Genomic DNA, 12,847 nt, shown 5'->3' with positions numbered 1-12,847 from the left:
TCATACCTTCCTGACTTTGAGCATAAGAATCGCAACATTCCTTTTATTAGTCACTAGAAAAATCGTGAGCTATTCTACTCTGTGAAGATGAATGACCAGCAGGGCTGTGTATCACACAACAAAGAGGTGACACAGAATTCGGAACAAATGTACGAACACATTTATTGTCTTCACCGGTGGTCATCGAGACACAAGCTGCGCGCACAGATTCATTTTGCAGCGAAGCTGTTATGGAGACCCTGTGCCGTCGTTGTCGGACTTCGCTAAAACTATCACCATCAGCAATGACTCAAGCATCGTCGTCTTCTTCCACAGTTGGCTCCGTTGACGCTCGTAATTCCAGCGTAGAATTTCGCTTCTGTCGTCGTAATGGGGAGGCCGCGTTTACGGAGGTATGAGTCATTGCTTAAGGACGTGGAGCCATTCATTGTCTTACGTGACGGACAGATTTATTTGGAAGCATTTTGATTTTGAAGAATCGCAAGTGGCAATGCCAGGCGGATGATGCTAACCACGCCACCGAGCAAACTCGAGACATCGAACGCAAGGAACCTTGCGCCCAATATACGGAGCTTTGGATTAGTGCTTCCGCACATTCCGTCCCAGCTACAACTATGGGAAAACCACAATTAGTGCGCACTCCTGAGGAAGAAGCTGCCTACCGCGGGCATCAGCGAGAGTCGGTTCGTGAACGGGCTCGTCGTCGTCGGGCCCAGTCCGAGCTGCGCGCTAGAAATACCGAGTTTAAATGGCGCCGCCGGTTGGCCGATTCCGGATCGCGCTCCCGAGGTGCGGAGGCGCTACATCGAGCACGGCTAAACACAGACAGAAATCTCGCGTGCAAGAAAAGAAAAAAGAAAAAAAGAAAGAGAAATCGGCGGACACCAGCCACCATCAAGTGAGTGTCATATTTACTGATTTCTGCAACGGCCGCACAGCCGCCTGGCTAAGGCCAACGCCGAACGAGCTGCTGTAACCCCGTGGCACGTGCTCTCGCCACTCGAGCGTATCTGCGAACATAGCACAGGCGCCGGCCCACGCAGCGACTAAGAGCTCTCGAGATGAGCGAAGCAGCAGTAGAAGCAATCAACATACCAAGAGAACAACTGCAAGGTACAAACACAATGCAGATGGACCCGACTGAAGTAAACAACACAGAAACTGCCTGGAATTATGACACAAGCATCGGAAGAACTATTGAACGCGAAAGCATCTGGATTACGAGGGGCAGAAAAGGCAAGAAGGACACACAGAATCAAACGACACAAGAAAGCGACCCAGACAAGCAACAAACTAATGGAAAGCCACATCCACCGCAACAGCGATGACCCCGACTGCCGCCTCTACCAGTCGACGACTACAACGTCGTATTCCGCCCATAAGCAGGCCTCGAGGTTGCAAAGTGGAACAATGTTTCCTTTATGCACGCCATCGGAAGAGCCTGCGGTTTCTCGCAGCAAGACTTCGGCGAAAAAGTGTGTGTTTAAGTGAAGAGAATCGAGAACCTGATTATTGCAAGCACGACTGACTGGGAAGACGCGAATAAACTCGCAAATATCAGCAGAATACAACTTGGCGGCACTTTCTTCACTGTAAAAGGCAACACGAGAACCCCGGATGATGTATCCAGAGGCGTAATAAGCGGACTCTTGCCCGGCACGAGTGAAGAAGAACTGAAGGCAAGTCTTCGCGCACCAGTGAGGTACAGCGTCTTCCGCGCTCGTATGCGCGAGCAATCGTCCGCGGCCGTGATCTTTTTTCAAGGACCAAGGACGTCCGCTCCCAGAGTCTCGACTTTCGATGCCGACCCTACCGCAAGTCAGTCCAATACTGCGGGACATGTGGCAACATGGGACACCGCGAGGATATCTGCCCAAGACCATTGCCAGCCTTCTGCTCTAAATATGGCACAACCAATCAACTACCCGACCACGAGTGCAAACCCGCATGCAAGTTATGTGGAGAAGGGGCACAAAACCGCAAACAAAGATTACAAGAAACGACTGGAACAGAACCCACCACCGTTCAACATACGACAGCAACGCATCGACAGGCTCAAAATGAGAGACAGTCGCTGGAGCTCAGGCAGTGAAGAATTCCCACAATTAGGAAGTTCAACCACTTGCTTGAGGGGCAGTGATGGCAGCACCCCCAAACGAAGTAGATGTAGATCTATACTCCGATCACCTTCCCGATCACGCTCACGCTCGCACTCGCCCAAACGCGTGAGCTACTCGGATGTGGTAAGCGGATCGAGTGGATCGAGAACCACCAGCAGCTCCAAATTCTTCTCGGCCGAAACTGCGACCCTTCAGGCTCTCGAAAATAATGTGCGAATTCAACAAAACACGTTGCATAATCAAAACAGTCAACTACAAAGCCAAGAAGCCCTCATCGACTAGCTAATCTAATGTCAACAAATACAGCAAGACAACATAATAAGGCTTCTACAGAAGTGCGAGGAGCAAAAAGATCTCATTGATAAGCTGCAACAGATATGTGCGAAAGTCCAAGAGAACATTGCACAGCCGCGACCCTCACTTCCCGACGTAGATGTTGAACCCGTAGTTGAAGCAAGGTTCCAAATCCTCCAAGAAACTCTCATGAAAAGTACCCACATCACAATTGAGAAAATCGTTGAGGCAGCAATAACGAATTTCGCCGCAAGTATAGCCAATAAGGTTACCACGCTAGACGCCAAGGTCGATGGACTTGCAGCGCAACCAAACAACTTCATAGCCAACATCAAGAAGACCTACGAACCAAAACAGCACCTCAACACGTCACTAAATAACATTGAGCCCGACAGAAAGCAACCGCGAGCAAATGGCCGAAGTGCCTCTCGTTCATTTTCACCTACCCGCGATCGCCGGCCGGGAAAAGAAACAATCGAAGGTGGCAGTCCCTAATCACAGGACAACAAATGCGCTCTCGACGCTCCGCATATGGCAGTGGAACTGTCGTTGCTATCGACCACGGCATGCTAACTTACAAGAATTTGTTAAACAAGACCCACCCGACCTCATAGCGCTGCAAGAAACAAATACACAAAACGTCCGGCTACAACGGTACAGCGCCCACGTACAAACAAAACGCACGGCTATTCTCACTAAGAAGAATCTCACTGTACAGGATTCGGAACCCGTCATAACACCGATCGAACACACCTCAATCGAAATCATACCGGTGAGGAAATTGTTTAAGAGCGTATTCGTAGTGAGCGTGTACAGCCCTCCCAGAGACCCCCTTTCATACTTTGACCACCTTGTCCGAGAAATTAAGAAACGCACCGATGGCCGTCAAGTCCTTATAGTAGGGGACTTCAACGCCTCACACACGGCCTGGGGATACCAGACCACGAAGAAAGGAGCCCGAGTGCACGACACTGCACAACAGCACAGACTCACCATGTGGAATGAGCCACTCCAAACAACGAGGATAGGCAATAGTGTCTCCAGAGACACCAACCCGGATTTCACCTACACGATAAACGTGCCCTCGGGAGAATGGAACCGACTCCGAGAAACACTGGGCAGCGATCACCACATCCTCCATCTAACCATGGCTCACACTCGCATGCCCGCTAGGCTTGGAACGGCCCGGGTATCGGAGTGGAAGTCATTGAGAGACGTGCTACATGTCGAGGCCACCATCGAGAACATAGATGACTGGCTGAAGAATGTCCTCGACACAGCAGAACGGTACACGTAAACAATACAGCTGAATGAAGCAGTGCCAGCCGTCGACACGCAACTCCTCCACCTTGTGGGAAGCCAGAAGAGCTCTCCTCAAGAGATGGAAGAGACAGAAGCTAAACAAGAAATTAAAGAAGCAAATTGCCCTCCTCACCGAGCAAGCACAAGCATACGCGAAAAGATTAGGAAGACAAAACCAGCACGCATTTTCCGATAAACTCCAGGGAACCCTGAGCACAAAGACGACGTGGCATCTCCTGCGCGCTCTTCTCGACAACGACCCTACGAAGACGCAACAGCGACAGCACCTCTGTAGGCTCGTGCACAACCACGCCGGATCGGAAGAGAACCTCCTCCGAGAAATTCAGAAGCTGTGCGGCGACCCACCCGCTATACGACGACACATGACAAAATATATGGTGGGAAACCAAACCCCGACCTTCACCAACCCTTTACGCGTGCTAACTGTCTGCAGGACTATCGACGCTCACCAGAAACACCATCCCGGGCAAAGATCGGATCATCAACAAGCATCTCCGGAACCTTCCGCGACAGGCTACCGCAGCCCTGCTCCAGTACTTCAATGCATGCCGGGAGAAAGAAGAGCTACCAGCTGCCCTGAAGGACTCGGAGATCACCATGATCCCCAAACCATATAAACAGGTCAGCGTCGACAACTTGCGCCCAATTTCCCTTTCCTCGTGCGTAGGGAAACTTTTCGAGCAGATGATACACAACCGGCTAACCTCATACCTCGAAGACAACGGATATTTTCCAAACACTATGTTCGGTTTCAGGCAGAACCTGTCAACGCAAGATGTCTTCCTTCTACTCAAGGAAGACCTCATCGACCACCTGAGTACCAGAAGCAAATCATCGATTTTAGCCATCGACGTAAAGGGAGCTTTTGACAACGTCAGTCACGAAGCTATCCTCTGCAACCTCGAAAACTGGGCTGCGGGTCTCGGACATATGACTAGGTCAAGAATTTCCTCACGAAGGGCACGCACACAGTTGGAATATACATCCTGCGCAGCGACAGCTTCCGACTACCGCGCAAAGGCACCCTGCAGGGTTCGGTCATATCGCCGTTGCTCTTCAACGTCGCAATGATCAAACAACCCAGCCTCCTCGACGCGATATCAGACGTAAGACACGCTTTCTATGCAGACGATATCATGTTATGGACAAGGGCCTCAAACACTGCAACACAAGAAACACGCCTACAGGAAGCAGTAGATACCATCGAGAGCTACTTTCACAAATGCGGCCTCCGCTGTTATCCCGAGAAGTCGGAACACCTCGTCCTCAAGTCAAGAACGAGAGGCAGACCACCCGGCTATGATGAACCCGATCCCAACGTCACCCTCAATGGAACGCCCATTCCAAAAGTGGAAAGTTCAAGGGCTACACATAGACAAAGACAGGTCTGGGGCGGCCACCCTCCCGCGACTACAGCGAACGCTATCACAGCTCACACATCTCGTCAGGAGAGTTGCAAGGCCTAGAAGGGGATTTAAAGAACATGACACGTTACGCGTGATGCAAGCACTCCTCACCAGTCGAAAATCATACGACACGCCCTACCTCGCGCTGAAGAACGCAGAGGTAGAAAAAATTAACATTCAAATACGCAAAGCCATCAAAATCGCCCTGGGCCTACCATCTACGGCTTCGACTAGGGGACTTCTCAAGATGGGCGTACACAACACCTGGCAAGAACTAGCTGAATCTCATAAAGCCAGTCCATTAGAACGACTGAAGCTCACGCCCACCGGAAGATCAGTGCTGCAACGGCTCAGCTATGGTGGAACCTTTATAGCCTTTATACCCACCACCGACCGAAAAGAAAGAATTCCTTGAAACCTCCGCGAATCCCTGTGCATAGCCCCAATTCCACAAAACATGCACCCCACGTGCCACAAGGAACGAAGAGAAGCCCGAGTGGATGCTCTACGGCGAAGACACAGGCAAAATCCGGACGCCAGATGCACCGACGCAGCCAAATACCCGCAAACAAACGCTTACGTCCTGAGCGTCGTAGATTCTCAGGGCAAAGAGCTAGCGTCTGCCACTGTCCGTGCACAAAACCCCGAGACTGCAGAAGAGATGGCGATCGCCCTAGCAACTACCACGTGCATGGACGCAGCTGTCATCTTCTCCGATTCTGAAGCAGCTTTCCGGAACTACGCTAAGGGTCGCGTGTCGACAGAAGCACTGAAGATATTGAAACACCGCAGTACTCCGACAACCTACACCTGCGTGACATGGGTTCCTGGGCACAAGGGGCTGGAGGTGAACGAAACGGCACACGCCGCGGCCCGAGGCCGCACCTGCCGGGCCAATCCTTCCTACTCTCGAAACGCCCAGTCTGCGTCAGCGGAGGCATAGACCGTACCCATTACCTACTCAGGGATCCTGCAACGTCACAGGCTGGAACGCAGGGTGTACCCACCACCTCACCCAAAGCTCAACAAAGAAAAAAAGCACTACACTCAGAAGACTGGAAAGTAATACTTACATCCACGGAATCCTCATGCATAGACTATACCCAACGCTACAAGGATACCACTGCCCAATGTGCGGCGTACCAGACACCTTAGCGCACCTGTTCCTCGAATGTCCATGGCATCTAGACAAAGACGCATTGACTTTACCGAGAGACTGTTGCAACGCCAGACAAGAAAGCGAAGACCTCATAGAAACGTGGGAGGCCAAGCTCATCTCCGAGGACTTGGAACAACAACGACGCCTCGTCGCCAGGGCCAAGGAGGCCGCGAAGGCCAGAGGGTTCCTGGAATGAGGAGACCTCCCACCGAGAATAGAACCGGGGCTTTCCCGGCGATATTGTTTCAAAAATAAAAGTTTATTCTTCCTCCTGGGAAAACCGCAAAACAAAAGAAAAAACACTCCTAAAGCATGCTTACCATGCGAAGCACGCAAAAGCGAAAATGAGGTGAAATAACGGTGAAACAAAAGATTTGCAATATAGGCTGCTTGGGAAGTTCTGCTTGCATGGTGTAACACTGGGTTTAACTAACACAGCTTCGCTGTCCGTCTTCACAGACTTGAAAGGGTAGTAATTTTTTATACATCCGCGTTCATTCGTGTCAAATATTCTATATACATTAATGTTTTCATTTCGCGATATACTGAGGCAAAGAATTTGAAACCGAAATCGCCGCACCGACTGGCAGCGGGCCAGTGCCGTCAGTACCTCGACAGAGGGAGGGGCATTATGGGAAGGCTAGCATGATGAGCGGCATCGGAGCCAGCTGTGGTAGGAGACGATGACGAACTCGTGAGCAGTGGCACGAGCCATGGCTGATGAACATAGTATTTTCTCACAGATTTGTGGACGGACACAAAAAATGCACGGAACCCTAGCCACAAACAGCTTCGCTGCAATATCGCGTCCTTATATCAGGTGCGACAAAGTACGCCACACTGTTTCTTGATTGTGTGGATTCTTGGTTTCCGGTCTGTTTGAGTAGTGATATTCTCAAACTCAGGCTCAGTTTATGGAGAACGTAACCCCATGCCGACCGAGACGCAGCCCTGTTACGTTCGTTTCGAGCCCTAAAGACGCAACGTGAGCGATCGAGGCTTGCCGTGCAGGTGTACGACCAGTACTACAAGCCTTTCCGAGGCGAGCCGTCCTTCCAGATGATCCCGATGGTGATGCGGCCCAAGTCGCGGGGATTCGTCAAGCTGCGTTCGGCCGACCCCTTCGACGCGCCGGTCATTGACCCGCGCTACTACAGCCACCCAGATGATGTGGACGTCATTGTGGAAGGTTGATCATTCATTCTTTGGTTCGATTTCTCATAATGGAATGAAATTTCTCATAAGGCGTCTCCTGGTCACTTCTCGAGTGACAAACTGCAAGTAGAAAAGCTAATATTCTGTGCACAATGTTAGCACAAAGAGAATAGCATAGTAATGCTGATAACTCTGGTGTATACACATGTTATCAAGTAAGTGGTTACGTTATACATTAATTGTGAGCAGGCGACTAAGGATTACGTGTGACTTCGTAATTAAGATTCAGCTTAAGTATCAAGTCTGCAGCTGTTACGACGCCAGCGCGACACGAAAGCTGATCTGAATTCTCCGATGGCTGCACTAGTCCATAGGACTTGAAGCATACCTTGAATAAAGAAGGTATTCACGAAAGGACATTATTAGCAAAATCCTGCTCTGTGTTTTGAAGAACTTTAGTATAGCACGTGTGAGAACGTATGGCTCAATACTTGGAGCCGCAAACGATATCAGCAACACTGGTGGCGCAATATTCTGGCGCTAGGCTAAAGCAAAACGAGTTGAATACTCCTTTCAAAAAGGTTGCGTTTCCCACCGACCGGCTGGCATTATACTGTCTTAGTGGTAACGTGATGACGGAGTTATATGTGTTTATTTTTTTTTCGAGCTAGGAGAGTGACTCATTACCAACGTTTCAAACTTAATGTGTTTGGCTACTACCTCTGCTGTTTTCTATTTATATATTCCAGTCTTATGGTGTACGCCAACGCTGTCCTGTCACTCGGGTATATGGAAGTAATAAAACGTCATAAAGAATTTGTGATTGTACTTGTAACTATACGTAAAATCTGTTGACGTAATATATAATTGAGACCTCAATCGTCACGAGACACATCCGACCGGCCTCAATTTTCAGCAAGCCACACATTATCTGTGTTACAAATTAAATTAAATTCTAGGGTAGTACGTTAGTGGAAACGTCATAACCTGATTAGGAGGTACGCCGAAAGTACAAGACTCCGGATTAATCTTTGCCCCCCGGAGTTGTTTAGCATGCCCCGAAATATACGTGCTCGACCCTTTTTTGCATATTACCCCCCTTGAAATGTGGCCGCTGCTGCTGGGGTAAAACCGACGGCCTCGCGGTGAACAGCTCAACGCCATAACAACTGCACAAGATGGCAGGACTGTTAGCAATGTGCGCGCCCTTGTCGCATCACCGCTGTTCGTACATTTGCTTTGTACGCGACGCGCAAGCGTTAGAACGATCATGGCTCGCAGCTCCGCGGTGGAATTCGAGGGCCACTGCTCAACAATGACGCCATCTGGATAGAAAGGAGCACCACTAGGTTAGTACGGCAACTGTACGACGGCGCCTATGGCTATGGTATGCCAGCGAATACTGTACATTGATGGCTAACTGCGCACAAATAGCCAAAGAGCCTGTCGAGCATTACACAAAAAATTCCTGAGACTCATTCTTTAGAGCTTCGACACGTAGACACGGATCACTAGTAGAGCACGTACACTCAACGTGTCACGATGGAAAACCGAGTGTGTGTATATAATACATGTCAATGTCCAAAGGGGGTATGCTAAAGGTAGCCTTTTCAACAAACCTTACAAATATTGTTGGCGTCCATGTGTTTCATTTTTGTGTTATTGCGTTCCTGCCTAATCACCGTTACTTAGATGTGTTTATTGCATATGTGTCCTCAGTTGCAGCAAATACTTTAGTTCCATTGTTGCTTTCTTACGTAAACGTAATCGGTTGGCTACTTAAATGCGTTTATTACAGCCACAGTTGCAGTCACACACACCGAGATTCGGAGGTCGTTTTTCGGTCAGTTGTGAAAAGGACCGCCATAACGCGCACAGAATCTCTAAAATGTGCCCAATATATAACATATACGTCATGAGGAATGCAACAGGCGAGTTTCACGATCCAAAGGTATCGTGTTAATCTTCTAGAACGTATAAAACTTCCGCAACAACGGAAAACGGGCTTTAGGTGAGAAGTGCGTAGTTTGGCAGTGTACACTGTGCCAAAATAACAATTGTTCCACTACAAAAAATTTGCAATTTTTGAACTCATTAGACACTTGAAATAGTAGCTGACTTTATGTACACCAACTGCAAGAAGCACGCACTAATTCTACGTTACTTCATTTGACGGTGACTAGCGAGTAACAGAGCAAGGGAACGCACTCACCCGTGCATCCCACGACGAGTGTTTGAATGCCTTTTGTAATGACGAACTCGCGGGGTAGTTCTCGCCAAATACCTGCACGGTTGCGATGCCATCGATAGACGGCAAGTAGCGTGTGCATGATACATTACAACGTTTCAATGATGCCAGTAGTCTCAAACTGGCTGGAGAGGCGACACAAGCTCTACATTTTCAGCCATAACTGACGTCAAGAGGATCACTTTGTTTGCCTTGGTTTTGTATCATTCGAGAAAGTGGGCTGTTTGTTTGTGAGTTGGATATTGCAAAGAAGCCCTGAGACGCCACAACAATTCTTCTATTTAGTCGCTCCATTCAGGGAGCTGCATTACATGAGCATATTTTCAAAAACCAGGACAAAGTGCAACCTCCTCATGTGTTGCACAACCACTGTGGAACCGTAACTCACGAAATAATTTGTGAAATCTAGAAGCCGAAGCTCGAAAGTAGCTTGCATTCTTTGTAGGAAAAAGAAAGAAAGAGATCTGGAACGGATGTAATGGAATGGAATGTTTCTTCAGCGGATTTCAAAAAAATCTTGCTTTGGCATTGTGGTTCTTCTTGGATACGAAAAGAATTGAGCATGCGATACGTGAATACTGAGTGTATGTTGCATACTCTTGCTATGATTTGTCAATTTGTGTTTTCTAACGTGAACGAATACAGGCATTGCCTTTCGTCCTGGGGCTAGTATCCCGCCAGGTGTTTAACCATTTGCGCCTGTTTACTGCACAAATATGTCATTGCACTTTTAAATAAAGAAGCACGGCTTCGATTTTATTTGAATACGATCTGCGTACAACTTTAAACTGCCTTTTGAGTGGCATATTTCTCAGGCAGCACTACCATGTGAAAAAAAGAACTACCCAAGAGCGAGCTCAAAAGCCGTCCTCATATGCTTTGCTGTGGAAGTGCGCAAGGGTGCCGTAAATATTAATTTATCAGTGATCGGAAGAGACAGACGGTAAAAAGTGTGCGCTCAGATGCCTACGCGCCAAAAAGGCTGCTACCATGAGAATCGCCAGTTAGCGAGCCGTCCACTGTAGCCTAGTTGACGTGTGAATCGCATCTACAGCATTAGCAGGATTGACGCCAGTGCATCGCTGACAGGTTCACGTGGTCGTACAAGAGTGGTAGGGAACTCCATTGGACGGCGCCCGAACGAGCTTTACTGTGAAGCAGGTTGTTACGATAGCCTATTTTCACGGTGGTCATTCATTTATGGGCACAGACAGAAAGCACGAAGTCAGCCAAAGGACCTTTCGCATGCTATGTTGCGAAGCGGGCACAGGAAATGGGAGGCAAAAAACAGAAAGCCAGATGTCGCAAATTGTTCTAAAATATTTATTTATCTTATTTATTTTATTTAGTACATACTGCAGACCTTTCGATCCAAGTAGAGGGGCAATATAATGCATACAAATATAAAGCCAACAAATTAGGAACAAGCAAATACCAATTTATACAATATTTAGTCACATTGTGTCTGTAAACTGTCGTTCCAGTGTGATAATGTTCTGGGAAAAAAAAAAGAAAATTTAAGCGTGTCAATTCGAGCATAATAAGGTGTTAGTGAGTCCGGATGATGCATTCTTGTGTGCCGTGTTATTGCAGGCGTTATGTAAGTCGATGGCTTAATTTCAAGCCTATTGTTGAGAAGAAGGAAAATGAATTCAATCCTTAGCAGCTTTCGGCGTGATTCAAGAGTGGGTATGGAATTTTCTGTCATAATTTTTTGAGGTAGAGTCCAGTCTTGTGAATTCATGAAATATAAACCTAACTGCCTTTCTTTGCATGTTTTCAAGACGCGCGATATTTGACTTAGTGTAAGGATCCCATGATATACATGCCTACTCTAACTTTGGTCTAATAAATGTAATATAACACAGTAATTTCACATTAGGAGGGGCATTTTTCAGTTTGCGTCTGAGGAAACAGAGTTTGCGGAAAGCAGAAGAACAAATATCATTAACGTGTATGTTCCACGACAATGTGGAAGTCAAAGTAATACCTAAGTATTTGTAATTGTTAGTCTCACGCAGAGCTGAAGAACCTAGGGTATAAGAAAAGGTTAGTGGTTTTTTTTACGAGTAATACGAAGAAATGCGGATTTATCAACGTTAATAAACATACCCCATTCATTACAGCACTTCAATATGTTATTTAAGTTCTTCTCAAGGACAGTCTCATCATTCTGACAAGTTATGTCACAGTACAAAATACAATCATCGGCAAACAGTCTAATTTGCACACCAGGAGTTATGGTTTTAACAATGTCATTTATATACATTAAAAACAGTAAAGGCCAATTCACCAATTCACCAGTACGTTCACCAATTGTAACGTACTGAGTGCGTTTGCTCAAGTAAGCAATAATCCAGTTTATGTAAATGTCAGGTATGCCAATAATTCTAAGTTTGAAGATTAATTTGTCGTGCGGAACCTTATCGAAGGCTTTTCTGAAATCTAGGAATATTAAATCCATTTGGCCATTCTTGTCTCGAGATAAAGCAAACGAATGAATCACCGATACCAATTGCGTTGCAGTCGAATAACCCTTTCTGAAGCCATGCTGAAACTCCGGGAGCAGATTGTTTACTGCCAAGAATTATTTTCGATAGTTTGCCACGATGCGCTACAAGATATATATATATATATATATATATATATATATATATATATATATATATATATATATATATATATATATATATATATATATATATATATATATATATGCGTGCGTGTGTGTGTACAGGGGTGCTGTGCAGCAATTCTAGTCACGCAACTTACCCGTACTATCTATGCCATTTTGCACAGTTATCTAAAGCGTTACAAAGAACGACCACAAAGTTGAAAGGATAGGAGAGATGAATAACTACTAACGTGTTATAGATTACGTCACTACACTAACGCAATAAAGATTAAATGAACACTTTTTCTCGTTAAGTTAAGGGATCGACAACTTTATTGTCTGTTGAAACTCTCCGTAGGTTCGACATTCTTTTTTTCCACTGAACTGAGCCGTGTGGCGTTCATTCTTTCCTACTTTCCTTTATTCATTGTCCTATTTCGCTGTATACAGTACAACCTCGTTCATACGTTTTGGAAGAAACCGGGCGAAGTAACGTATTTACCGGAAGAACGTACGATCCGAAGCAAC

General features: G+C 46.9%; 1 protein-coding gene across 1 annotated transcript in view; it reads left to right on the top strand.

Annotated features, from left to right (window-relative positions):
• LOC126535904 (glucose dehydrogenase [FAD, quinone]-like) overlaps positions 1-12,847 on the top strand; it is a gene marked incomplete at its 5' end in the record, with an annotated part of 97,393 nt that overhangs the window by 51,424 nt on the left and 33,122 nt on the right. Inside the window, one exon of the mRNA XM_055072245.2 lies at positions 7,314-7,491. Within this exon, the coding sequence (XP_054928220.2) occupies positions 7,314-7,491 (178 nt within the window). The remainder of the gene's footprint in view (positions 1-7,313; positions 7,492-12,847) is intronic.

This window comes from Dermacentor andersoni, chromosome 3 (assembly GCF_023375885.2).
Source record: "Dermacentor andersoni chromosome 3, qqDerAnde1_hic_scaffold, whole genome shotgun sequence".
NCBI classification, from domain to species: Eukaryota; Metazoa; Arthropoda; class Arachnida; order Ixodida; family Ixodidae; genus Dermacentor; species Dermacentor andersoni.
Note: the sequence above shows the minus strand (reverse complement) of the source record. Positions and strands in the feature narration are given on the sequence as shown.